The sequence below is a fragment of the Hippoglossus stenolepis genome, chromosome 8, assembly GCF_022539355.2.
Source record: "Hippoglossus stenolepis isolate QCI-W04-F060 chromosome 8, HSTE1.2, whole genome shotgun sequence".
In the NCBI taxonomy this organism is placed as follows: Eukaryota; Metazoa; Chordata; class Actinopteri; order Pleuronectiformes; family Pleuronectidae; genus Hippoglossus; species Hippoglossus stenolepis.
In genome coordinates, this window is record NC_061490.1 from 2008068 (window position 1) to 2035407 (window position 27340).

The 27340-nt window shown below is 41.9% G+C and overlaps 2 protein-coding genes across 3 annotated transcripts in view; one reads left to right on the forward strand and one right to left on the reverse strand.

Annotated features, from left to right (window-relative positions):
* The first annotated feature begins 429 nt into the window (after positions 1-429).
* On the forward strand, positions 430-21377 carry si:dkey-122a22.2. Its single transcript, XM_035164382.2, has 11 exons — positions 430-599; positions 1442-1604; positions 1768-1839; positions 1930-2006; positions 2573-2673; positions 4515-4631; positions 5725-5799; positions 17502-17640; positions 20122-20204; positions 20292-20388; positions 20482-21377. Exons 1-11 carry the CDS (start codon positions 540-542, stop codon positions 20647-20649), a joined length of 1152 nt encoding a protein of 383 aa, XP_035020273.1. The 5' UTR covers positions 430-539; the 3' UTR covers positions 20650-21377.
* zfpm2a (zinc finger protein, FOG family member 2a) overlaps positions 21314-27340 on the reverse strand; it is a 117312-nt gene continuing 111285 nt past the window's right edge. For both annotated transcript variants that reach the window (XM_035164379.2, XM_035164378.2), the window contains exons 6-8: positions 26258-26464; positions 25300-25527; positions 21314-24955 (exon numbers count right to left, since the gene is read on the reverse strand). In XM_035164379.2, the coding sequence (XP_035020270.1) occupies positions 22389-24955; positions 25300-25527; positions 26258-26464 (3002 nt within the window). In that variant the 3' untranslated portion in view covers positions 21314-22388. The remainder of the gene's footprint in view (positions 24956-25299; positions 25528-26257; positions 26465-27340) is intronic.

Consider the following 27340-nt stretch of genomic DNA (forward strand, 5'->3'; position numbering starts at 1 on the left):
AAGCAAACACATGAATATATGAACAAACAAACAAAAAATAAATAAATTTGAATTATATTTAATTAAAAGGCCTACTACTAATGATTATAATACTGATGATTATGAATACATTTTAATAATAATAATAATAATAATAATAATAATAATAATAATAATAATAATAATAATAATAATACTTACTTATCGACATACAATTGTTGCAACTACCCAAACACTGGCATTATAATTGTAAAGTTGCACATTTCAGACTTGGTACACAGTGGTACACAATAATTAAACAGTCATCGTAAAGTATGACAGTGGAAATTATCATTAAGAGAAAGATGATTGTGATTGAATAGTATTTGCGATGAGAAGACAAAAGAAAACGTCACTTATTTACTTGTGGTTCTGAAGTTGCAGTTTTCTACAATACATACTGGGAAAGTCTGTCCCCTGTCGGCTCCCGTACCTTAACCAGGAAGTTGCTACCCTTCCATTCATTGTGTTCTACTTTATTCTGGTTTCATCACAGGACGTATTCATTACTTTACTTCAAAATGCGTCGGAGAACGGAAGCTCAAGCGTCAAGCAACGACCCCCCTCATGCAGATAAGAAGGTAAAGCTACGTTGATGCTAGTTAGCTGCTGATAGCATGTGACAGAGCTGCTAGCCGACAATATGCTAACCTGTTCAAATCAGACACTGTCATCAGAGCATGTGTGATACTGACGTTTCCATCCTCCCATCAGCTGATCTAACAGTAGTCTCACGTTGTGTTAGAACGCGTCCCTGATGCTGTACAGCGAGGAAAGGAGCTGAATTCAATTAAACTAACTCGTGTTTTATCAGGGTTTGATTATTTACAGCCTATTCCGTTTAAATATGATCAGACTCCATTATTCTCAAGAATCCATTGCATCACTTCTGTAATTCGGCATACATCCCGGACAATGAAGTAACAATACCTCCCAGCCGTTTGCAAATTATACGTGAGATGGTCATCTACTACAATGCACAGTGGTTAACCCTGGTGTCCTCAGGTGACTCTTTTGGGTTTTGATGATGCTAGACCATCATTGCAGGGCACTGGATGACAACCTAAAGTGTAAATGAATACATCTAGTACTGTGCAAATGTTTAAAGCACTTGAATTAAGGTAAATAGTTTGCATTTAGTCATTAACTGCAAAGTGCAGTGAATACAAAACACCATACATTCAATTGATGATTTTTGTGAATACCCTTTAAAACATCAACAACAATTCTCCTGAGTTAACTTCTGTATGACTGTGGCTGTATGTTATTGTCACACCGCAAAATTAATTTGGGAATGATCAGACTCCTTTACAATAGTATTGTTTGAGAATACATAATTTTTTTACTGTGTGTGTGTGTGTGTGTGTGTAACAGAAGAGGTTAACGTGTGTTCACATCACATTTTCTTCTCTGTGTAAACCAGGATCCAGACCCAAGACCCCAGCGCAAGGCTGAAGCTAAAGGCAGAATGTCTTACCGTTCTGTGCTCATAAATATTGGAAAATGTTTACTCCTAATTATCATCATCCCTCCATTCCTCAACTATGCATCGCTGCAGAGAGAAGGACAGATGCTGTTGCCCAAAGGTTCTCTCATCTTAGTACAACACAGTCATTGTTTTTTAATTTAATTGAATATTTACCTGTAAAACGGGTTTAGCTGTATTAACTGCCTCTATTGGGAGCTTGGAGTGAAATAACAAATCCTCTGTTTTATTGATGCATCTATTCTTCTTTTTCTCCTGTTCAGATGGCCAGATTGTTGATGTCAGTTTGGGTCAAAAGATGCATCTTTTGTGTAAAGGACAAGGAAACCCAGTTGGTAATAAACATTTTCTCTGACTCTGCCATTGATAATTTTCCTGTGGCTGGTTTGTGTTTTAGCTCAGCCTAAACATTTTGTTCTTTTCAGTTATACTGGACGCACCAACTGGAATGTCTTCAGACATTTGGTATCATGTCCAAGAAAGTGTGGCCACACTAACAAAGGTGGGGAAATTACACAGCTTTTAGTGTTTTGAGACTTTTTATTTAATCTGTTAAACCAAATGAGCTCATCAGAGGTTACATAAATATCTCAGATGAATCACATTCATAACATACACTGAGGGTGAGCTAGCGTCCTGCCATTGGTTTGTCTTTCTGTGGATTCAGCTTCTATTTATGCGGCCATGTTATTTGTTGTCAGTGCCACGTAAGGCCAGTCCTTGCAATGGCTTTGCCACATTGTCTCTGCTCAACAAGGACTCAGCACAGCAGCAAGCCGGGGCTGACAGCCTGTCCCATGTTGTTTGTCTGAAATGTGACCCAAATGAGGTCACAGGCTTGTTTTGGAAGATCTATCTGAAGAGCTGCATCACAACATCAGTTACTAACAAAAACACACCACCATATGTACCTTATTACCTTTAAATTCAACTATTGTGCATTCTAATGGGCCTCTACAGGATGAGAAGGGGCAGGGTGCGTAGAAAGAGTCTCTTATGTGTATGTGTCATGAGGTTATTCAAAAACTATTGTAAACCTGAGTTGTCCTTGTTTGTCACACTGCTCAGGTTTGCACCTATGACAGAATGGGACTGGGCTTCAGCAAGCGGCTGATGCAGAATGAAACCACCGGAACTGAGAAAGTTTGGGGGATGTCAACAACTGGACGGTAAGTGTGTTACTTTAATTGGCAGTTATCCTGATTCCCTCTAACACACAAAATGTTCAGTCACTGTGCACAGAGTCTGCATGTATCAGTTCTTTCATTATCATGAACTGCACTATGACAGGGTGAGTGGGATGTTTTACATATGCAGGGCCGTCTGTCTGGTTTATCTGTTGTTGCTGAATTTTTAAAAGGAATTTGTGGAAATCGTAAATGATATGCAGGCCAGATGAACAGCACTGTAGTAAGATGTGCAGGTGAATCTTGATTTCATAAGTGTGGATTGGGGGGAGCCAGATTCCCAGTACTGTGGGGGCATTCCTCACGTGGAACAGGCCTGTGTTAACTGCACCTCTTCAGTTTCTATGGTGACCTACAGTGTTAGATTCGGGGCACTGTAAGTGCTGCAAGAGGAAAAATGTTCTAGGTGTGTGTCAGGGTCATGTGTGGGAGGATAAACAGTCATATCCTGTACCTTCTCATCATCAAAATAAGCTGCTGATGAAGGTCAAGAATGGTGTCACCTGTGCATGTACATAATGAAAAGCAAATGGGCACCTACTTGTCTTACCAATGCTCTGTATTTAGTTCACAAAGATCGAAAATATGGAAAAGCAGCTCATCCTTACTTTTGAGAAGCTGTAACCACTGATCAATAATTATCTAGTATTATTTCCAACTGCCTGTTCTGCCTGAACATCAATTTAAAATCCAAATGTGTTTTAAATAAGTAAAATATAACACAGAGTAAAATCTAAAAATGTTTGTCTGAGAAGCTGAAATCAGAAATCGATAATTTACTGATAATGATTTAAAGTATGAATTGATTATCAACATAATCTGGAAATACATTTCCTGTTGATTAGCAAATCGGTTAATTGAAAATCAACCTTGTTACGTATGAGGTCAACTCTCTAAAACTATCCTGCTTCACTACAGGACAGCCAGAAGTGGAATAGCAGAGTAAATATCCACAGGGAATCAGCATTCCCTTGATAAAGTGGCCATTTGGGACGTTCCATGAATATTACATTCGGCAGAGACTTGTGTGTGCAGGGAGACCTTGTGCATTGCCTTCCTCCGTCATGCCCACCCCTGCCTTATGCTGCTGAGGGAATGGGCTGTAATCGTCCGGCCTCTGACATGGTAACGCGTTTGTTGAGTCTTAAATCTGCCCAACGGGTGACCAGACGTCGTTCAGCAAAAGGTCAGCAGTATAGTTTACCTTGGCATCTGACTCAGAAGCGGGAGGCTACCCATTTTGAGATGCAGGCAATTTCCCAGAGATCAATATCTCATGGAGTTTGATGACCGCTTGGCCTTAAGTCTCATGAAAACTTTTCATTTCAATGTGCCTCCTCAGTTTTGATTTATCAGCTCAGCAAACCCAAGACAACAGATGGCTCTCGGAGAGTAGCGGCTCATCATGTATCTCTGATGATATGCTTGCTGGTGATTGTCCTGCAGTGTTTTGCAGCAGAGAGCAGCCAGCAGTGCCCTCCTTTATTCTGTCACATGGGTCTCAGCAGTCCTGTTTATTTTGGTACCATGTGTGTAAAGTGGTTAAATACAGAATGAAAATACTGTCATTTCCACACAGAATTTGTAACACCTTTTTGGCCCTTCCTCCTTTTTTTTCTAGCTCATTTTTGGATCTTACTAATAACTCTCCACTATGTTCTTAATAAACCTGCAAATGAGCAGATCAGAGATGAATGAGATTAACGATAGCCTGTTGCATTCATGTCCTAGTAGCACCTTGATGAATAAATAAACCTCCTGGCCCAGTTTGCAGACTGCCCTGGTTTTTTGTGCAGAGACAGATGAGTGTTGTTGTCTTCCAGGATGGTGGATGATTTGCACCGGCTCCTGCAGGCTGCTGGGATTGCCAAACCCTTCATCCTTGTGGGCTCCGAGCTCGGTGCTTTCAATGGCAGGTTCTACAGCCACATTCACGATGTGTAAGTATTGTACATCGATGGCAAATCTCCTTCCGAGCTTCACTTGGAGTATACAGCTTCATTGTTAGACTGGTGCATTTCAGCCGGTGTCAGCGTCATCGTATAGTATTCAACAAGCAGCATTTAAATAGTGTAGGTAGCTGCCATTTTAGTTTTAAAAAACATCACTGTTTCTACATTTACTCCTGTCGTCCGCACTACTCCAAACAGATAAGTTTGGAAATGCTGCTGGCGCCATTTTAGTTTGGAAACTCCTAGGCTGCGTTGTAGTCTGGATGGGCAGAAACTGTGATTTTACACAGTCACCCGCTTTTCTTTCCTGATTGATTGTGTTGAGTTTCAGCTTTAACCAAGAAGGCTGATGAATAAAACCACAACTAACGAGTAGTAGAGTTAAAAGATAAGAGTGGCATATATTTTTGTCATTGTCAACAAGTTCGGCGAGGGAACTAAAATCATCCATGTGTTCATCCAATTGTTCTGGATTTCCGGTCGGTGACTCTTGGCACTGTTCTCACTGCTTCTCACTTAAGATAAAAATCTTAATCTTAGTAAACAGTTACTGAATAAATGTGTGTGTGTGTTAGCGAATGGAAGGTCTTCAGGGAATTTGTTGGCAACCAAAAATATAACTATATCTCCTATAAAAAATCTGTGAAACATTTAAAGATGACTTATTTTAAAATGGTTTTATAGCATAGTAAAGAATGATGTGCCTCTGGAACTAAATATATTCCAGCGTCCCTTCAACCTCCATAACTCAGTCATCTCAGAGACAACGTGGTGATTAACGTGACAAGTAGGATGTACCGGGAATGAAAGATTTATTATTTAATCAGGCACGATGTTGCTGCTGTTAAGGGAGAAAATTAAGTAGTGGTGAGTGGATGACACCTTTCCAAATGGAAATATCGCTCCTGGATGTGGTATATGTGTAGTTATCTGTCTGTGAGGACCCAGGACAGACAAATGTACAGGATGACAGACGCGATGACACCATCCATCTCACACTCATTAAGGCCCAGGCCAGGAGGGTAAAGTGGACGGTCAATGAGTCTCTCCTCATCTGAGTGTGTCCTGTCATTGTCTTCAGGCAAGTGTCCGACCTGGTGCTGATCGATCCCATCCCAGAGGACATTTTTGAGGAGGACCAGTGGAAGGAGTACTGGTGAGTACAGGGGGGTTCAGGGGGTATGAAGGACAGAGGTGGTCAAATAATTAAGGGAAGAAGGAGCAATTCAGTTTCAATTTAATTGTATTTGTATTGCGCCAAATCACACCATTCATTTATCTCAAGGCACTTTAGTATAGCCAAGGATGAAAGGAAAGAGGAGAGAGGATGGAAAGATGTTGAAGGAGCATAAACTAGAAAGGGATGTGAAAAATGCAAACGGAAAAGAAGATTGAGAAAAGAGGAGCGAGGAAAGGAGTGAAGAGGATGATAAGGAGCTCTGTAGGGCAGAGAGGAGCAGATAAAAAGCGAAAGGCAGGGAAGAGGAAAAGAAAAAAAGGAAATGTATGAAGAAAAAGAGAGGATTAGAATGAGGAGAAGGGAGGCAGAGATGCCGGCATCTTTCACAAGTCAAGCTCCAAACTTTTCCTTAATTGGCTTTTATGGTGAGGGTAGTTGATTATCTGTGCTGGGTGGGGCTCATTAGCATGATTAATTGTAGGCTGGAAAAACTCATTAGCTGATTGCCCTTTTTTTAGCATGAAACAGATGAGCGGAGAGCGAGGGTTGTGGCAGTTTTCAGGACTGACTGACATCAAGTGTTATAACACTGCTTTAATCCTCCAGACGAGATATATGTCAAGTGGCAGTCATTGTCAGAGCATATATCTGATAATGCATTAATTATCATGAGGGGTGGGTGGGCTATTATTAATGATAAGCCAGAGTGCAGAGGAGGAATGTTGGTAGACGTGTCAATTATGAAACACTGATGCTGGAAAATTGATAACTTAATCTAACATAATATTTCAACTCAACAACAAAGGAAATACATTCCCTGTTTTGGTGTTTCTTCAGAGGCTTTGGCCCCAAAATTCAGGGATGCGCGTTTATGGACCAGATTTGTATTTAAGCTCACAAGGAGGGTATCACAATTTCTACAGCATGGGAATACATACATTGTGCTCCTAAGCTTGTGATTTTGACCAATTTTGAAGAAGTTCCCTTGTGGCGTTTTTGAGATATCACGTTCACAAGAATGGGATGGATGAACGTATGTACTGATAAACTTATGCACTGATGGACTTATGCACTGATGGACTTATGCACTGATGGACTTGCGTACTAATGGACGGACAGAAAACCTGAAAATGAATTCCTCCGGCTACTGGATGAAAAAATAGAATAAAATAATAACATTTTTGAAGTCTGTACTGGCCCTCAGCACTGTGTGCCGGTCATGTCTGTGTCCCAGTCCCACCATGCATAGAGTTCTCTCCACAACTGGAAAGCCTCACTGATGTTAACCAATAAAGATGGATGACATTACAGCTCCATAAAAGTGATGCCAAAACATTTCGATCACCCTCTGCCCCGGGTGGCTGGCTGCAATATGACTCACAAACCTTTCCTCGTTAGAAGATGCATGGGACCTGGGTCGGCGTACACGCCAAATACATTTCCCCAAAAATGAGGGAGTGTGTGCAGGACATTGATACCATGGTTCCACTCTACAACCGGTCCTGCACAGACTCTGTCAGATTTTTTGTTCTTCTGATCTTCTCCACTTTGTTTCTCAGCCACATCTTCTTCTATTGATAATGTTGAGATGTACAGCACATTAGTGTGTACCAGATCTGAGCCACTTTATCTGTTTCCTGTTTTTTCAGCGCACAAACAGACTTGGTCAGGTTATCGCTGACTATATCTTTAAAACCCAACAGAAATTACTTATATATAATTGTGATATTATTTCATATTCATTCATTTGAAATTTAGTTTTCCTTTTAAAAGTTCAGACAAAAGAATGAATAAAAATATAGCGAGACAACTACAAATTTGAGAAGAATAATTAACAAATAGGTCAACATAATACCAGCTTAACATCAGCAAGCTTGTGTTGCATGTATTAGCTTGTAGCTCAAATCATGTAGCTTCTTCTTTACATTAGTTTCCAAAATAGGAATATTCCTCTAAAATCATCTTGAAAGCTTTTGGGTACTTTTAAGAATTTAGTTTTGACCTTTTGCATAGTTTGTATTTTTTATATTTATCATTTCTGAATCTAAAAGCCTTTGAGTTCAGGTTTTAAACTTGGATTTGTATATCCTTCGCTTACACAGTATGTATCAAGTGAAGGCTTAGGGTTATTACATTACATTACAATATGTATGAAGTTTGATTGTGAAACAATATACAGTATCGAGATAGACTTGCTTTGACGTAATTACATGTGGTTTTCAACATTTATTTATAATCCCTTTTTTTCATTTCAGACTTTTAGTTTGAAAATGACCACTGAGGAGTTAATATGTGCTCTGATAAGACAGAAAGCTGTATGGTAAAATCAGGTCACATTTTTAGGCCTGACTCCATGACTTAATGCATCTGTGGTTCGGTGCACCAATGGTAGCTCACAGCTTACATAAGTATGAGTTGAGCCAGATCAGACATGGATCCATGAAAATGGCCTAATTTGTACGTGACTCAAAGTGGAGCAGCACCATTTATCAGGGGTATGTGTCCAATTATCCTCTGATTAATAGGCATTCATTTCACTGAGTACATGACAGTGTAGCCACAATCCAATTACTCTGTGGAGAAGCAATGGAGAAATGAAATGAATCAAGGACTTACATTTACTCCGTAAAAAACAATTTTATCATCTGCGTTGGATATCCATAGGGGAGTAAAAATAGAAACAGGAATAGGATATGGCAGGATGAAGACGTAAGAGATGCAGCACAACACCAGGCATCCTGACATTCCAGCATCCCAGTGCCATTTGCATCATGGGCCCCAGCATCCTTTTCTCTTCCTTGTACCTATTTTTGTTTTGTTCAGGAAGTCTACATGTTGGTGTAATTTCTCTCTCCTAGATACCGGTTTATTAGCTGTCAGGTTTTACAGTGTTGGTACACAAGATAAGTAGTGCAGGAGGGAGCAGGGCTGCACCTGAGCAGGATTGTGAGGAGACTGTATCAGCTTTGCTCTGGGACTGGAGGATTTACACATCAAAGACCTACTCATTAACAGAGGCTCGCTTCCAGAATTAGTTCAGTTACATCCTACAAAATGATTTGCCATCATCTCCTGAGAATGCTATTACCCTATGCTTGTGTGTGTGACTGTGTGCACAGGCATTGACTTGTGCACTTTGCTATAAGGGGTCAAATTTCTTATTTGGGATTTTCCCTTGCAGACATGGTAGCATGTGTCTCATTTCCTTGCAGGCACAGATAAAGCTTCCTGATGAGAAACCAAGCAGTGGGTCTAGCATCAGAGATTAGGAGAGGCCCCAGTTTACGTCTGACCAAATTGCATTCAGAGAATAAGAGGCAGTTTGGTTTGAGAGTGGTTTGAGTCACTCAACGCTGTCACTCTATGTTTCACCAGCACAATCAAAGGAAGCTCTACACCTCATCACTTCAGGACAGACCACAATATTCTCTACATGATGGACCTGGCTTTATGGGCTGGGGCTGTTACAAGGGAAATGACCTGCATCAAGCTTTAGCCGCATGTTTCCACTATGTCTCCATGGCATGAGTCCTGCACGGCTACCGTCGTCTTCTTAAAGGGATAGTTCACCCTAAAATGAATTAATTCATTATCTACTCACCACTATGCCGATGGAGGGGTGGGTGAGTCCACAAAACACTTTAGGAGTTTCAAGGGTAAACAGTGTTGCAGCCAAATCCAATACGATGGAAGTAAATGGTGACTCCTTCAAGCGTAAAAACAGAAAAAACAAACATAAAATGCCTCCATACTGCTCCTGTGGTGTCATCCAAGGGTCTGTGAGCCCTGACATTCAAATCCAACTCGAAAAGGTTTCATTTACACCGTGTTGTTAGCCTAAATGTCCTCTGTTATCCTCCTGCCTGGAGCCATGTTCCCGACAATATGCACCCACCACATGGAGATGCAAAACAAGAGATGGTGTCAAAGAAAATAATGTAAAGATCATCCACTCAAGGTTTCAATACCTGGGTGGCTGATCTTTACATTATTTTCTTTCACACCATCCCTGTAGCCATGGCTTATGGTTATCCGATCCAAATAGTGAGCACCAGATCTTCAGCTTACCAGGGAGTGTGGTATTGTCAATGGTCTCCAGGCCGCAGGCAGCATCCTTCCTGTACCTCCTCCTCAATGTCCTTGAGGGATGCTCTACACCAACGAACTAGGCTCTCATAAACCTTCTCAAACTAAAGCTGAAATATGACACTTTTGTGTCCCTTTCTTTTTAAATTTCAAACTAACCCTGAGAGAATGAGTTCACAACTACACCTTGGCTAAGAAGATGGTCTCAGTCAAGTTGCACTTACATGTAGCACTTTGTAGTTTGACTTTTCTGAAGCTAATGTACTTACATGATTCTTGCTGTTTTGGGTTCGTACCCTCATGGTTGAATGCACTTATTGGAAGTCGCTTTGGATAAATGAAATGTTATGTATGTAACAGTTTCCAAATATTTTTGGTCTCGACTATATTTGCTCAGTGGATCAGTTTAAAATGAAGGTCTTTCCCCTTGCCTGCTGCCCTGTGGAAAACCACTCTCATTGTGCCAACACTGCTTAAAAGGCTGCTGATGCTTATGGCTCAGCTTGATGTGAGTGTCCCCACACTACTTGAAAACACAGCTTTGAGGGTCCAGCCCAAGCTACAAAAAACACATGTCCACATTCCTTTCATCTTGTGTACTCTTTATAATAACTAGCTTCGTATTCTTTAGATATCCATCTCTATACAGAGATTTTAGCTATAATTTGACAAATTACATCAAAGGTACGAATACACTTCACTGAATAAATTAAATTGATAACTCCCTCATAATGTACTCGGAAGGAATTTCTGTGTGTGTGTATCTCCTGTCTTTCTGCAGCCGAGTGTGTGCTTGGAGTATTAAACTAATTTACCCCATGGGGAATATATTTGCTTAGAGAGCAGAAACGATGGGGAGTGCTCTCGTCCTAGGGATGGTCCTTACAGTTTAATGAATGCTGATTGATTGGCAAACTCTCCGTTTTAATGTACCATTACTGTGTTTAGTGCAACTCAGTTCTCACAGGAACTCCACTTGAAAGTCTTCTCAACCCTTCCCTCTGCATCTCACTTATTTTAAGTGTTAGTCATTAGTAGTTATTTTTAACTTTGGTTATATTTTCAACACTTTTAGTTTAATGCTGAGACACAAAGCTTGTAGTTGGGTTTCTAGCGAGATTGTTTTACCTTCTATGGGTGTGTATGCAGTACACTGTGCGTGCCCTCTCTTAAAGTGTGTGTAAATGTGAGATGCATTTAAGTGGCATCAAATGGATCTCTCACTGTGGGCCGAACATCTGCAGCTGTACGCCTGGACGGAGCCTGATTGAGTTATGACGTTCAAAATGAAAAGAATGCTTTCTGTCACATTCATCATCCTACCTGTCATTAATATGCTCATCAAGGCCTGCGCAAACACACACACACACACACACACACACACACACACACACACACACGGACCTAATTACATAAACAATTATACAGGCGCATACTGAACTATGTACACATACATGCTGAAGTTACCCTCACAGCTTGCTGCTGTGTGTAGCAGATAGGCATGTTTTGCAGTTCACCTGGAGTCGACTCTGTATGACAGGCAGCGTATGACTGTCACTTTGACTGACGAGCGTTCAGAGTCACACAACTGCCGCATTCGGTTTGATTTATAAGCCGGACAGGGTTTAATATCGAGGCCAAGGAGTGTTTCTACCCTCCCCACAGCACTTTCATAGAGGATAGATTTACAGACATAACAGAGTCCTCTCCTCTCCTCCTTACATGCCTCTAAGACACTTAATCATTTCAGTTATATTCTATTAAAGTAATGAATGGCATACTTTAAGTGGTGTTTTGTAATCTCTGAGCATTTGCACCCTCTCTCTGTCTCCTCTGCCCTGGTAAACAGTAGCAGCCAGCCAGTGATGACATATCCAGTCTCCCCCTCAGAGCCCATTTGCTTTTACTGTGTTCAATAACCCACTGGAGCACAGCTCTGCTCTGAACTCCTGTAGGAATCCACGGCTTAGATTGGCAGCAATCACACGGCCATGGGCCGATGGAGGGAGGGAGATAGAAGAATGGAGAAAGAAAAGAGAGAGGAACAGAGGAAAAGTTAGGGCAGTGGGAAATAGAACCAAGGAGTATAAAGGATACAGCCTGCATGATACAGGGTCTATTGATGAACACTACTATCTAACAATGGGAAAGGAAATTGTTGAGGTTGATCATCCCTGTTAGCTTTTACACACATGATTTGTATGTTATCTAGAATATTGTGCAATGACAATCCAGCTTGAGCTAGCATCAAAAATCATGACCTGATAATATAAAACACAAACTCCACATTCGATATAATCTGAGCGTGTTTTGCTGTATCTGACCCTGCAGCCTCCAACAGTGTGTGATTCATTATGCTTCATACTCTGGTTCTGTAGTGGCTCCCAGTGTGTCAGCCCCATCCCTCAATCGTCTCCTGACTCAGCTGCCCCCCCGCTGTCCTTCCCCCGCCCTCACTAATTACCACCCCTCTCATCTAGAGACTCCCAGACGAATCGGGAATGCCAATTAATTGTAATTAGAACCACTGTAAGCGTAACTATTGCTGTTATGCTCTGCTAATGAAGAAGGGCTGGCGTGGCCCCTGTGTATTTACCCTAGTGTAATCTATAGTATTGATGCAGAGAGGAAAAATCTGAGCAGGCAGGGGATGCTTGCCTCAGCCTGATGTTGGTGTGGTACAAGAATGACACCTTGTGGTCATACTGGGTATTGCGCCTTGAAATTGTAATTGGCCTACGTTGAGACAGTTTTAACAACACCTTTACAAGTTTGCTTTTTCTGGGATTATAAAGTTACATTTACACACGTAGTACAACTGAGCTTCACTTTACAAAGCCTGGTTCACAATCAGTTCACATTATTCATATAATGTGTGCAGTGAAAGAGAATGGCACTTAAGTTTATTTATACAAGTAATAAAGCAGATATAAACATTAAATATAATGTACTGTACTTGAAGCAGTTTGACCAAATGTTTCTCAAAAGCAGAATTTGTTTAAATCAGATAATTAAATAATAAGAGCAGTGATTCGTTGTTTTGAGAACCTAAACCTTCAAAAGCGATCGGGAAGTTTAATGATGAAAAAAAAAATCTAACTTAAAAACAACGATTACATATTGATGGTATAGATAGATATAATTTGATAATAGATACAGTTGGAACACGTATGTAAAGGATGAAGCATTGTATTGTAATACGTATAATTTGTAAGATGCTCTAATGTTAGAGACTCTAATGAGGCTCTAATATGAGCAATGTGTGAATTAATTTGTTTCTGTGTCCCAAAGTGTGCTACTGTAAAGCTGCTAGTATGTGAACAGTATACATCACACTCAACAATACAGAAGCATAATACTTCATACAATAACTCCTCTATTTTGTATCCTCTAGGCCTCAGGGTGCTGTTATTTGTTTGGCTGTTTCATAAAGGTCAGATTTAGATGTTACTTTGTTGTAACATTGTGTTTTTCTGTCACAGATAACACCTGTATAACAAAACCATTGTAGGCAGGATGATGGAAATGTCAAATCAGATCTCTTTGATCGGATTTGAGAAGCTTTTAGTTGGACAGAAAACTTCTCAAATCCGATCAAAGAGATCTGTGTGTTTAAATTTGTCACAGACTTTTTTGGCCTGTGGTGTTTCAGTATACAAATACTATGTGCTAGATGTGAGGGGGCTTCTCTGTCATCATATTTAAATGTAAAAGAAAATCTGTATCTTCCATTGTTGTCGGTTGTCTTCGCCGACCACCACATTATTCAAACCAACCAACCATCCAACAAACAGACAGACAGGGCTGAAAATATCTTAACGCAGTTCATACTGAGAAGAAGTCTTTAGGTTAGGGTAGTGTGTTGTATTAGGGCATATAAGAAAAAAACATGATATCACACACAAATACAAAATGTCAAGGGGAACACAATAAAAATCTATATTTATTTCCGTTGTATTCCTTAATGTAGAAATGACAAAAATGCCTGTGAAAATGCATCATACTGTCACCAAACGAACACAGAAAAACACCCTTAAAACCCCTCCTCCAGGCAGGTCACTACTCCGCCTGAGGGTGGTGTTAGTTTGTCAGTTGAGTCTTGTTTCAGAAAGGTCAGATTAAAATATTGGTCATCCATCCATCCATTAGCTACACATCTTATCCCTTGAGGGTTGCTGCTGGAGCTGGAGCCAATCCCAGCAGACATTGGGTGAGAGGACCATGCTGACTGGGAGTCAGTCAGCATGGTCCTATTGATGTATTAGTCCTTCCCAATATTTGTTTTCATACTTATTATTGGTTTTACTGATGATAATAAAAGCCTGGAGCTGCAATCATGTAGAATAATTGTACTATAGTTACTCATGAGCTTATTTTTGATGAATAATCATTTCAACCATTTCGAAACTGGGTGCAATGATAGAAGATTTGATTATACAGTAAGTTCGTAGTCGAGCCTCTTGTAATAGTCCATGTTTAAATGTTCTCTGCTCATTGTAATAGTTGGCAGAAGCTCGTGTAATAGTTCGTGTTTTGTGTGTGAGCAGGCTCTCAGGTAACAGAGGCCCTGCATATGAAATGAGATGGTAATGAGGAGGAGGAGGGGAGCCTTATCACTTCAGGTCCAAATTCCGACAGTGAATTGCGCAGTTGTAACAAAAGTAACAGAGCGTCCATTCAGCCTGCACTAATCCAGATGGGAAAGTCAAACAGCAGAAAGTCCACGGCACAAACTCATTTCATCACTTTATTAATTTAGATATTGCCTCCTCGCTCCTGTGGGGAGGGAAAAAAAGAGCCCCTCTGAAATGACCAACATCGGTGAGGCGCTTTGCTCTACATGGTTCCCCCACCTCGTCTCCTCCCGTTATCTGTTTAATTCATCCCGCCAATCTTGGCTGTCTTTACCCACTAAATTTCCCTTTGACACGCATGCCTTGCTTCGCATAATCCTCACTCCGGGGCAGAATTAAAAATGGAAAAAAAAGCGGAGGGAATAGGACAGGTGGCTGGAGAATCCTTGAAATAATGTTCAATGCCAGACCCAGGAATGATTTGACCAGATTCAAACTTGGGGGGCTGATAGAGAGAGGGTTTTTTCCCCTTTATTTTTGGAATCCAGGGGTGAGAAAAAAGGGTGACAGGTGGAAAATGTGCAGAGACTGAGAAGTCCCTAAAGAGGCAGGTCAGAGTCGATTCTAAATTGTGGTGCCAGAATGACTTCAGGGGGAAATTGTGGCAAGGAAGATGAAAATGTCAAAATGTCACTCTCTGGAGGTCTGATTTGAAAAGTTTTCTCCGTGTGCTGAAGACAGAATTAGAACGGTCGACTTGTTTCTTTCCCCTCTCTGCCTATATCCATTATTGACCTGTAGGGACTGTTTGTTGTACCGTGAATATGGCAGATATGTTATCGCGCACAGCCATTTGTTGCAGCTGAAGAACCATTCTCTGCTGTTTCTATCAGCTTTATCTGTCCAATCAGTGCTGACATGCTTTGGCGGAGCACAGCTTGACATTTCAAGCCACAGTTCTTTGGTTAGTGACACTTCATATCGACACCGGGTGAAATGGGTTATTTTACACATGAAAAGTGTATGTTTGTGATATAGGTTTGATATCAGCACTGTAATGGCAGTGAAGCAGGTCTGAATGCTGCCTGTTGTAAAATGCAGTTTACTGTGGTAAATACTACATGTTTGAACTGTGACTGAAGATACTGATACTCATATTAATAGGTTTTAGTGCTCGTGCATGTTGTCAATTAACCGAGTGGTCGATTGAAAGAACAAATCCATCTATATGTAGGCCGATTGGTGCTTTGAGCCAAATGCTACCATCAGCATGGCAAAATGTATAACATGCTGATTTGTAGCAAGCAATGTTAACCATTTCCATCATGTGGGTTATGATATCAATATAAAAAGGTTCATATCAGTAGATATCGAAAAATTATCACAACAAATGTCTATTAGACTAATCTTTTTTTAGTTTTTCAAGCACAGTAAAAATTAAAGCAGAGTTAACAAAATTAAAACATTTTACAAAAATCCATTCAAAAGCTTTTGAGGCATTTCACAAGAACCCACAAATGTTCCCCTCATGGTGGCACTCGAAGGAAAACCAGGGGATCCCGTTCAGTCTGTTTGATTTATCCTCTGAGGACCATGAAAGCCTGAATGAAATTTTGTGCCAATGCATTTTTAGTAGAAGTTGAGTTATTTCAGCCTGCACCAAAGTGGTGGTCGTATTAACGGATTGGCATTGATATCCATAGACCCAGACCACAAGCATGGTTAAATAATGCTGAACCAGCTTCTGAAGTGGGGATTTCCCTGTTGTTCTTTTTTTAAATGATTCAAAATGGGTTATTTGTCGATTTTGACAAGACAGGCAATTTGAAGACATCGCCTTGGCCTCTGAAAATGTCCTATAGGCATTTGTCACTCTGACCAATTCTATCATTTTACATACAATTGATCAGATTTTCGGTTAAATAATCAACCAATTAATCAACAAAACTTGACATGAATAGGGCTGTAGTTTATAAGCTGACACAGTAAAAAGGTGATTCATAGTTATTGATGAGGTGCTGAAGTTTCCTGAAGGATTGAACATAGCAGAGAGGAGCTGCTAGGACACAGGAGCACAGTGCTGTTAGTGTGGCCCAGACCAGGAGTGAGACTAGAACAGAGATGAGCGTCTCCTGGTGCGCGGGGGCTGATCTACAGTGTGTTGGCTGAATGTAGGGGCAGGCTTCGCGGCACGGCGACGGCGGCAGCAGGCACACGGTGCTATTGATTGGGCTCCACAGGCTGAGACCAACCAATTCAGAGCACCAGTGAGCCGAGACCGATTGGGCCTCCTGAGTTACAAAATCCCACTGCTCTTCGTCTTACATCTGCCAAAAAAAGGAAAAAAAGAACGATTTCTCATTCCCCAGGCAAATGTTTTCGAAAGAGAAAGTTTGAGGTGTCGGGTTGAAAAAGCAAATATCACGTAGGTCTGAACTGGAATATCTATTGTAATCATGACATCAACCTTGTTGTTTTGAAAAATATGTTGATAAGCAACAAAAATAAAACCAGTGATAGAGACTCACTTTGATTAGAGGTTAATTCGATTTACCATTAACACGCTGGTACTTTTAGCCCTACAGAAAATTATAATATAACTCTGCTGCCTACCCTAGGTCTTTGGTCCTTTTTAAATCTTTTAACACACCGTTTAGGATTTAAGGTCCACAAACAGTAGCAGGTGAAAGTAAAGCTCTGAAACACAGATGGTAAGTTGTTGTTCGGTAGACATACTGTGTCAAGAATATAGGGTGTTTAGAAAGCAATTAAGATAAATGTTCTCCATTAATGGTTACTCCCTTATAGTCTGGATTTGTAAGTCAAACTGTATTTGTTGAATCATTAGCTGGAACCCCTAACACCATAATGTCAGTGCTGTGATTTGAGCTTGTTCTACTGCCCTTACGCGGTCAAAATATCAAGCAGTACATCTTTTCAAACCAGTGTTTCAGATCCTTAAACTTCAGTGTGTCTCCTGCTTCAGTTCTATGTGTGTGTATCTGTGTGTTTTTGCAGGTATGGTAAGCTGCTGCCGTCGTTCCAAGCCAGACAGTTCTCAGCAGCTACAGGGCTGAGCCGCATGCTGATTATCCTGGGGGCTATTGAACCGACTGTCGGAGGCAAAAATGTCTCAGAGGAGGTCATCCAGCGCCAGGTCAGGCAAAGACACACAACTGCACACACACACACACACACACACACACACACAGACACGCACACACACACCGGTTGTGATGTTGGTTTCTAAAAAAGTGTGATGCTGCAGGTTACACAGCAGGTACAGAGTAATTCAGAGGTGATTTATATATATAACAAGATATCAGTGTGGAAAGGTGCTATCATACTATAAATGTTGATATTTATATAATCTGAAGACCAGACTTTGGCTTTGTTCCTCCGCACAGGCCTTCTTTAACATAATTAAAACTATGGAAGAAAAGTGATATATTTACTCAGGCATTTTAAATGCACACCCCTCATGTTTCCTCTACAGCCACAGGGTGGTGCTAGTGCGAGGATAATGTGCCTCCTCCTCAGCAGAGATAGGAGTGGATTATGATTGCAGGAGCGTTTGTCTTCATATTGTCAGAGGCTGTGAATTTGCCATGATATGACACCAGACATCATTTTTAAATAAATGAAAATTGAACCCATTCCCGGGGCTGACATGACGCCGCGAACACACTGTATCTGTGGATGCCTTCTATATTGTAAAACTCAGCCTTTGACAGGTCATACAGTTTGTGAGGAAACGGCTGTTAATATAAGCTACAAGCTTTTCGCTGTGTATTGCAGATGAGCTTTTTTTCCTACAGGGGTTTTGCACGTCTCAGATCTGCTGTGAATCTATTTAAAAGGAACATTCAGTTGTGGCACTTCTGTCTGTCTTAAAGGCCTGTAGTCATTTTTTACCCGCAATGGAAACGTTCTAGGCAGAAGAGGAGTAATGGATTCTGCTGATGAACAACAGCCAATATCTTGGGTAACACGGGGAAGTGCTCTCACCTTATTTTAGTGTTGAAGTGAACCTTCAAAACATTCATGTAGGGCCCATTAGGGACAGAGACAAAGAGAGATTATTTCCGGAAAGCTAATTCTGTAACCATTTATTACATTTAAAGCATACAGTCCTACTTCTGTTTCTTTTATGTCTCCATTCAGAGAAACAACTTACACTTTAGTGGCCCTCTGTGAACGCTCAGCGACATTTCTAAAAATCTGTTCAGCATTAAATGTTTTTCAGCAGCTGTCCTCATGATGCAATGACGCCTGCGTCTGGATGAATGTGAACAGTTCGTTAAGATGCCTTGTTCTCTGCTGCCAGCCACCCACGATTTGATGGCAGTAGTGATGAGGGACCTATTTCAGCTTTTCAAGTATTACAGTTGTTGCCAAGGAGATAAGGACATCATTGTGCTTGAATTCTCCAAGGACAGAGAAAGGTTTTGTAGACAGGCTAGTGAAGGTTATAATGTTCACACACACACGCACAGACACACACGCACACACACAGACAGACAGACACACACACGCACACAGACACACACACGCACACAGACAGACACACACACGCACACAGACAGACACGCACAAGCTCGGCGAACTCAATAGAGCATGCAGTCCATTTCTCAAGGGCATGTTCTGTAACCACTGCTTAATTGAACTGGAGCAGAATTGTTTGCTGCTATGTTAACAGCACCAAAGCTATTTGGTCTCATCACATGTGGGTGATGGATACAGTTAAAGGGGAATTCTGCTCAGTTTTAGAATACACATCTATTCTGGCAGCGTGGTGACCTTTCCCCGCCCTGAGCCAAAGAATCAGAGAGATTGAGATTGAGATTTCAGATGTGGTATCAGTGTTCTGAAGAATGAACTGGTCACTGACTTCACTGCATTCATATAGTCTTGCTAAAGCAATCGCTAATGTTTATTCCCCCAAGAAATCTTTATTTGAGTTTGAAGAATTCTACCTTTCTTTGCATTATAAGACGTGTTGCAGTTCTGTGTCCCTGCTGTAAGTTTTGTGAAAATTTGATGAAACACTTACTCCCTTCTGTTTAAATCTAGTGTCAGTGCAAAACAGACCTTTAAGTGCTATGCAGGGTTTTTGGGGTGTGTTAAAATGACCCTAAAGCTGTCAGTATGTGGTGATATGTACTGGGAGCTGTAAGAAGTTGGGAAAAAGGCTGACCTGCTGTGACTGAGGAAAAGTTTAATTAACCTGCCAGTCGAGCTACTTAGCAAATCTTTTATTAGGATTGCTCAAATCAGTTGGCACAGAGTTATTCTCTGAATTTGGTTTACAGTATACATTTAGAAATATAGTGTTTAACCACCAGTTGCTTTAAGTCTGCTATTTTGAAATCCTACAAAATCCTACAAAATCCTACAAAATTACAAAAATGCCCAGAAGCAATATTAAACAAACCATGGACATAAAATAAGGTTTTATTGGTAAAGTTTATGTTTGATAAAATGTGTTTTACAGACATATTAAAAAACATCTATTGGCTTGCTTTGTTTGTTTTTTGTCTTGCCTCTGAAACTAATATAAGTAGTATCTTTTATATATAAGACACTTTATTTAATGTTCTATTTAGTGACTGATTTTCTGTTTCTCTGTCCCTTACAGAAATACCTGCTCAGTAACCCTGCCCATCAAAGCAGTGCTGTGGATGAGCATTACTTTCTGAATGAAAGTGCAGCTCAAGTTAGGTGTGGAAAAGATTTACCTTCATTATTTTGAACAGTCCTGCTGTTTTCCTGCTGAATTTTCAAACATATTATTTGATGTTTTTAAAGGGACATCACAAAGTTTAAGCCCCTCTCCAGCAGGGTGTCAGTGAGTGTGATCACTGGAGATTCATATGACGAGCAAATACCAGAACACCTCAACCAGGTGAGCGTGTTTACTCGAGCTGCACAGTGACTGAACAATATGGTAATATCTGTTGTGTAAAGCCCATAGTAAATCATCTCTTCCCTGCACCAGATGGTAGCTAGGCTTCAAAAGAAGTTTCTGGAGGAGTCCTACCCATCAGCCAATCAGATTCACATAAAAGGAGCAGACCGACGAATGATCTACAAGAAGCCATCTGCCATCAGCCAGCACCTGCGAAGGCTCGTCAACCAGCGACAAGCCAAACAGCAGAGCGAGTGACCCATGGCCAAAATGGAACTGTACCCCAGACCTGGACAGAATAATAGTTGAATATGTTTTAAATATTCAATAAAATATTCACGTTATCTTTTTACCTTTCCCTGAAGCAATCTGCAGAGATTGTCTACATGTCTGCTGAGGTTCATCAAGGAGGCCATTTTAGAGCACAGCTCTGCCTTATTGGAAGCTTTTTAATTGAAGATAACTGGAGGGTATTCAGTGTGATGGAGAATTTGCTGTCTTAGATTCAGAAATTATTATCTTTTAAGTTGTTATTTCAGTCTCTTTTCCTGATTGGTCAGTGCCAAAAATTAATACATAACTCCATATCAATGTAAAGGCCACACATTTCACTGCTCAACCTAATACTTTTTATCTCATCCGCTTCTGTCTCAATATTCTGCCATGTTATAGCCCCAGGCAAAGGTACATTGAGTTCCTCTGCCTCTGCCGCATCAGCTTCAGTCATCTGTTATGTGCACATAATTGAGTTACACCACTATCAGACTCTATTTATGGACTTGATTTGATTAATCCTATAAATTGCAACAGATGAATCTGGCTGGCAAACCCAGTTTTGTATTTTCCTAAACAGATCTTAATGTACTTTTGTCTATTTTTAACTATGGCAAACATGAACTGTTGAAAGAAAGACCAGACAGTATTGGTTTATCCTGAGGATTTAAGTTTAATTATGACACCACATCAAAATAAAAATTTCCAACAGATCTGGAATTTAATTCCATCCATATACATGCATAGCAACAACGTTTTAAGAAACATTTTCTCCCATAATCAGGACATTGGAATGATCATTTTACATCAGTATCCCCACTGACCTCCCACCCATCTTGTTCTTCAGCAATAAACGTAATTCTTGTACAACTTCTTTTTTTCCCGATGGGGTTACAAATAATTATATGCACAGTCCCCATTTCATAATACTGCTTTCAGTAATGTTCCCCCATTTACAAAGTATTGCATTGAGAGCAAATTGCAAAAAGGGAGACCAAAGTGTATCATCAAACAGAAATACGAGTACTATACAAGAATGCTGCCATCCTCATGAAAACATCCACATCGGAGTTGAAGAAAAGAGACAGGGACAAACAGCCACATATGTATGCAAAGCCATGTGTATATGCCAAAATGTGAGTTGCAGGGATGGGCCTGGTCATCACACCCAAATGGTGATTATTAAGGCCAACAAGTCATTAGTAGCAATCTGCAAGGGACATTTTGGGCATATACAGAAACTGGTACAGCAAATAAGAATACACAAGTGCCTCAGTAGCTATTTTTGTGTCTAAAATGCATCTCATTTTTGTATTGTCTATTGTTTCATTGAGCCTACATTACAGTGTAAACAATATGTGTGCTACACAAGAATGACTATACAATAACATTACAAACAACTCTGATATAAATTTCATTTTGAATTTAAATTAAGATCACTACTCCTATTAATACTGATTGTAAAATAAATTAATGTGAAAGTGGCACCAATATTATTCTTGATTCATTTTTCTTTTCTTTTTCTTTTTTAACCAATGGTTTTGCATTTTTAAGTGTTAAAATGATGAAAGAAGAAGCTTCTCTTGATTGTCCACAAGCAGCATTTAGCACTGCGTGATGCACTATTCCAGACACAACAGTGTACCAAAACAAAGGAGAAAAAGGGTTCAAAGTTGGGGGAAAGGTGTGGGAAGGAGGAGAAGAACGTGTCTTATTCTTCATACTTATTTTACATGCTCCGCAGCATGTGATGAACAGTAAAACTTCTTATGGGTAATAAAGTTTGACAGGTTGTTGAACTGAATATCACAGAGGCGGCAGTACTTGCCACTTCCAGAGCCGTTCACGCCTTTAGTGGCTGTGGGGGCCGCCTCCTCATTTGGGGACTTGGAGGAAGGTGACATGTTCTCATTGGAGTCGGCCTGGTTCTCAGTGGCCCACGTGGGTGAGGGATTGGGGGGTTGGCCGTCTGACTGGGGCTGGTTCTCCTGCTGCGGGGGAGCTGTGCCTGAACGCTCCTCTGGCTTGTGCCCCCCATTGACAATGACCATGCTCCGGTTTTTGGGCAGTAGTGGAAGGGGCTCCTTGCCGGGGTGGGGGCAGCCGTTAGCAGCAGGCTGCTGGACCTGCTCTCTGGTTGTTCCTGTCTCTCCTCCTCCGCCACCTGCACCTCCTCCCCCATTAATGCTCTGGTCTTGTTCGCTGGCCTCTCCCTGCATCACTGGTCCACCAGTCACATAATCGGTTGGCTTTATCCCAAAATACGGCGATATTTGCTCAGGACCTTTCACCTTCTTTATTGCTCCGGGATAAAGGCAGTGGGGCAGAAACATATTCTTGTTCTCATCTTTTGATGGGATGAGCTGGGGCTCAGCAAAAGACTTGAGTGCCGGCACAGGCCCCAGGTGAGGGGGGAACATGCCTCCATTCTGCACCATAACCTTCCCATTGCCATTCTTCTCACATTTGCCTGGGCTCTTATCGTAGACATCATCAGGGTTGTTATTGCCTTCGCTTTTCACATCTGGGAACACGGCGGGCTCCAGGCTGCCAGTCTCATTGTGTTGTTGCTGCTGTTGTGGCTGTTGTGGCTGCTGTTGTTGCTGAGCAGCAGCAGCAGCAGCGGCAGTTGCAGGGCAAAAGTTCTGTTTGTGTGCCAGGTAGTTCTCCACTTTGTTAAAACTTATCTTGCACACTGCACATTCGTGATAATCCAACAGTCTTTTAGGAGAGCTACATGTCTTGTCAGAGACTGGCGAACACTTTTTGCTGAGATCAATGGGTGCGTCCAGCTCCTGCTGCTCCACAGCATTGCATTTGGGAGCCAGAACTGGTTTAGTGACGGTCAGAGAGGCCTCCAGGTGTTTGGGTACCATACCTGGGAAGATGTCACAGCGGGGGTGGAAGCGGTCCACTAGGCTCTCTACAGCCTCCTGCGACGTACAAGGGTTCATAGAAGGAACTCCAAGAAAACCTGGCTGACCCATAGGGGGCCTCTGGTGGTCCTGGTCAGGGAGACACATCTCGTACATCTTCCTGCGCTTGCGGGTCCTCATGGTTCTCTGCATGGATGGCACCTTGTTGGTGGACATGCGTTTCATGGGGGGGTCATGACGAGTGGCACAGTAGTACTGCTTGTGGACCATGAAGGTCTCATGACGACTGAAGGTGATATTGCAGGCTTCGCAGGTTGTTTTGTTTGGATCATTGTCACTTTCCACCAAGCCTGTAGTGGGGCTTTTACCCTCCATCGGCTTTCCATTCATCCTCTCCTCGGCCCCAGTCGGGGTAGTGACCTTCTTCACCTGTCCTGGTAGATCCTTATCAGGCCCTTTTGCCCCAGCATTGATCATGTCCAACACATTGGAGTTCAGACAGGCAGACTGCATGAGGTGGCTGTCGGCCTCTGTGGGGTGGCAGCTGGCCAACATGCTAACAGAACTGTGACCACTGTTCGGGCTCACCGCCTCAGGGACCTTATCTGAGAGGGCAGAGAAGTCAGGAGACTTTGCCATGTGTTGCCAGCGACTGTTACAGTAGTGCTTTTTGTGGACCAAATAGTTGTCCAGGTTGCTGAAGGTGATATTGCATTCAAAACAGGTGGCCCCTTTGGGCATAAGAGGACTGTAGATGACAGGAGGGTAGCTGTTCCCTCCATGGCGCAGCCTCCGGTGAACTAGCTCTGACATTTTAGCCAGAATCTCAGAAGCCTGGGGGACTACTGAAATGTCTTGGGAGAAAGCAAACTGAGACAAGAAGGGGCCCATGGGAAATGTAGGCATGTTATGCTGCACAGGGGAGGAGGCCAGTCGGGGGCTGGAGGGCTCAGACTTGATCCTAGTGTAAGAAAAACTGGCTTTACTGCCTGGGTGCGCCTCTCCCTTCTGAACAGACAGCATAGGCTTCTTCTCAGCCTTGTCAGCCTCTCCGTCTGTGCTGGTCTCCTTGTTGAGGGCCCCTTTGGGACTTCCCAGCAGAGCATCCTTCCTGTTGGCCAGCTCAGCGCGGGCCTGCTGCTGCTGCTGCTGGAGGCTTTCCTCAGGCCCCCTGGGGGAATGCTCACTGCCGTCGCCTTCCCTGTGAAGTTTGCTGCCGTGCCCATGTAAGTCCTGATGCTGTAAGAGTTCCCTGTGGCTCTGGAAGCTGATATGGCAGTGATTGCATCTGAAGGCCGCCTGTGACAGGTGAGACATGATGTGATGCTGGAATGTAATAAGAGAATCTGCCGTGTAGTTACAGATTGTGCATTTCAAGCTGGTGCCAGGAGGGAGGCTCTCTTCCATTTTGACACCTGTGAAGGAGATAAAAGGGAGAAATGCTCAGAATCTCGCCTCCCACTTCTCCTTTAGAGTTAACTGTGGAACCCATCAAACGCTCATGCATTATGCCAAGCTTATTCCCATCCACAAGGTTTTTTTTTTGCTCAAGGATAAACTGTCAGCTATGATAGCTGACAGTAGGTTATGTATATTTGAAAAGAAATGACAATCATTCTTCCAAACCTATGTCATTTTTTTTCCAAAACTGTTTTTCTGTAAAACCGATTGAAAGTGGCTGTCTAATAGAGCTCTAATATTAAAACAAAATTAAAATCTGTTGTCTTGGAAGTCTTAAATACATGATGTTGTCACTCACCGCTGTGTGAGGTGCTCAAGTGCATTTCCAGGGCTCTTGCTCCAGAGAAGCTCTTGGTGCACTGTGGGAAGGGGCAGATACTGGGTGTCTGATGGGGTCCGCTGTCGTTCTCCTCCACTACTGTCTCTGGCTCCCTCTGTCGCCCACTGCAATAGTACATGAGGTGGGCCTGCAGGTTCCGCTCGCTCCGAAACCAGATTCCACATGCCTTGCAGGGGAAGATGTCCTCTGGAGAGAGATGGAGAGAAACAAAGGGGACATGATGTCAGGGTACCAAAAGTCATTTCACATTCACACACAAGTATAAAAAGAGTTTGCCCACATTGATACACTCATGCTCCTCTTCTCTACTTCTACAGTCCTGACTCTCAAAGCCTGTGTTAAAAGGCTTTTCCACCAAATCCTCAGCTGCTGCATATCGCTGTTGCTACCACTGGGTTAGTGCCCTTTCTCAAGGGCAAACAAGAACACTGGACCATCTGCTTACAGAAGCCTCCCTGTCGAGCTGAACCCAGATAGCCCTCGCTAAGTAAACAAACACATTATTTGCATGAGGCATCTATTTTGCAATTAACACGTTAGTTTGAGCCTCAGTGTGTTTATGTGAACCCAAAACTTGAAGGTCGATGGCTCTTATCTCCAGTGCGGAGACTCATCTGGGTTAATCTACGCCCGGCGGAGACAACGTTCCTTGTTAAGCAGGTGACTGAGTGCAGGCTGTGGACTAATGTGTGTGTGTGTGTGTGTGTGTGTGTGTGTGTGTGTGTGAGAAGAAGAGAGAGAGGGAGAAAGGACAAGAACATGTGTGTGTTCTTGTGCATGTCTGAACAAAGATACGTCTCCATCCAGCTCCTGTGTGTGTGTGTGTGTGTGTGTGTGTGTGTGTGTGTGTGTGTGTGTGTGTGTGTGTGTGTGTGTGTGTGTGTGTGTGTGTGCTTGTGTGTGTGTGGACACTTACTATTGACGATGGCAGTGGGCAGGATGGAGGCCATTGCAGCCTGCTGTGGCAGGAGCTGGATGCTGTCCAGCAGCCTGGCTGGGTACATGCCCTCACTCAGAGACATGTGGTTCACTGCTTGCAGACGTGAGTCAAAGTCCACTGCAAACGCCACCAGCTCCTCGCCCTCCATCATGTTCTTGGTAGTGGTGCACCACAGTTGGCCGCCTGGACGAAACAGAGATAATAAAGACATTTAAAAGGTTGCTGCAAGAGAGGAGAAAGCTGTTCTGCATGTGCACGTGAGTAACTGTAGTCCTTAATGTTGCAAGTTATTTGTATGCGTCTCAATGGTGCACACAAATGGTGTGTTGCATTACACTATGCAGTCCTGGGTAGGACATTAAGTAAAAACAAGTATTGTTCCAAAACTGAAATACTACATGCTACATACTGCATTGCCACAGGAATTTAATAAAGAAGACTTACTAGCACCTTTTTACATGTAAAATTACCCCAAAAAAATTGTAATTTCACTTAAATTACAAGGAGTGTTATTTTTTCACTTAGTTTATTTCTCCACTCTGATACAATGAAGGTGAATGGAAATGTGTTTGCGGTTCTCCAAGCACAGAATATATATATATTTTTTAAAACTCTTCTTTCCAAGATATGTGCCCACATTCCTCTAGATAATCAACAGATTCATTGGGACAATTTTTTGTGTGGTTCCAAAGAAGGCTCCTCACGGTGACGTCTGTAGGTTGCGCACAGTGATGGAGACACTCAAATACAACTTGTTTTAATCGCTACGAGCAATATTGGTGAATGATATTCCATTCCTTTTGTTGGAGGCAGAAATCTCAGACATAAATATATACAACTAATGGTATGTGAGAAATGTGTTTCTGTGTTTTGGGTGAACCTCTAAAAGGTCATTTCTTTCTTTATGCTGCCAATAAAATGTATTTTTCGGGCTACTGACGTTCATATCTAAAGGCAGAGCAAACCTCAGCCAGGGTAAACTGTAGCCTACAGTACTGTTGTCGGCTAGAACACTGAGATAGGTCCTCCATATTATTAGATTGTTGTGTTTTGGGATTA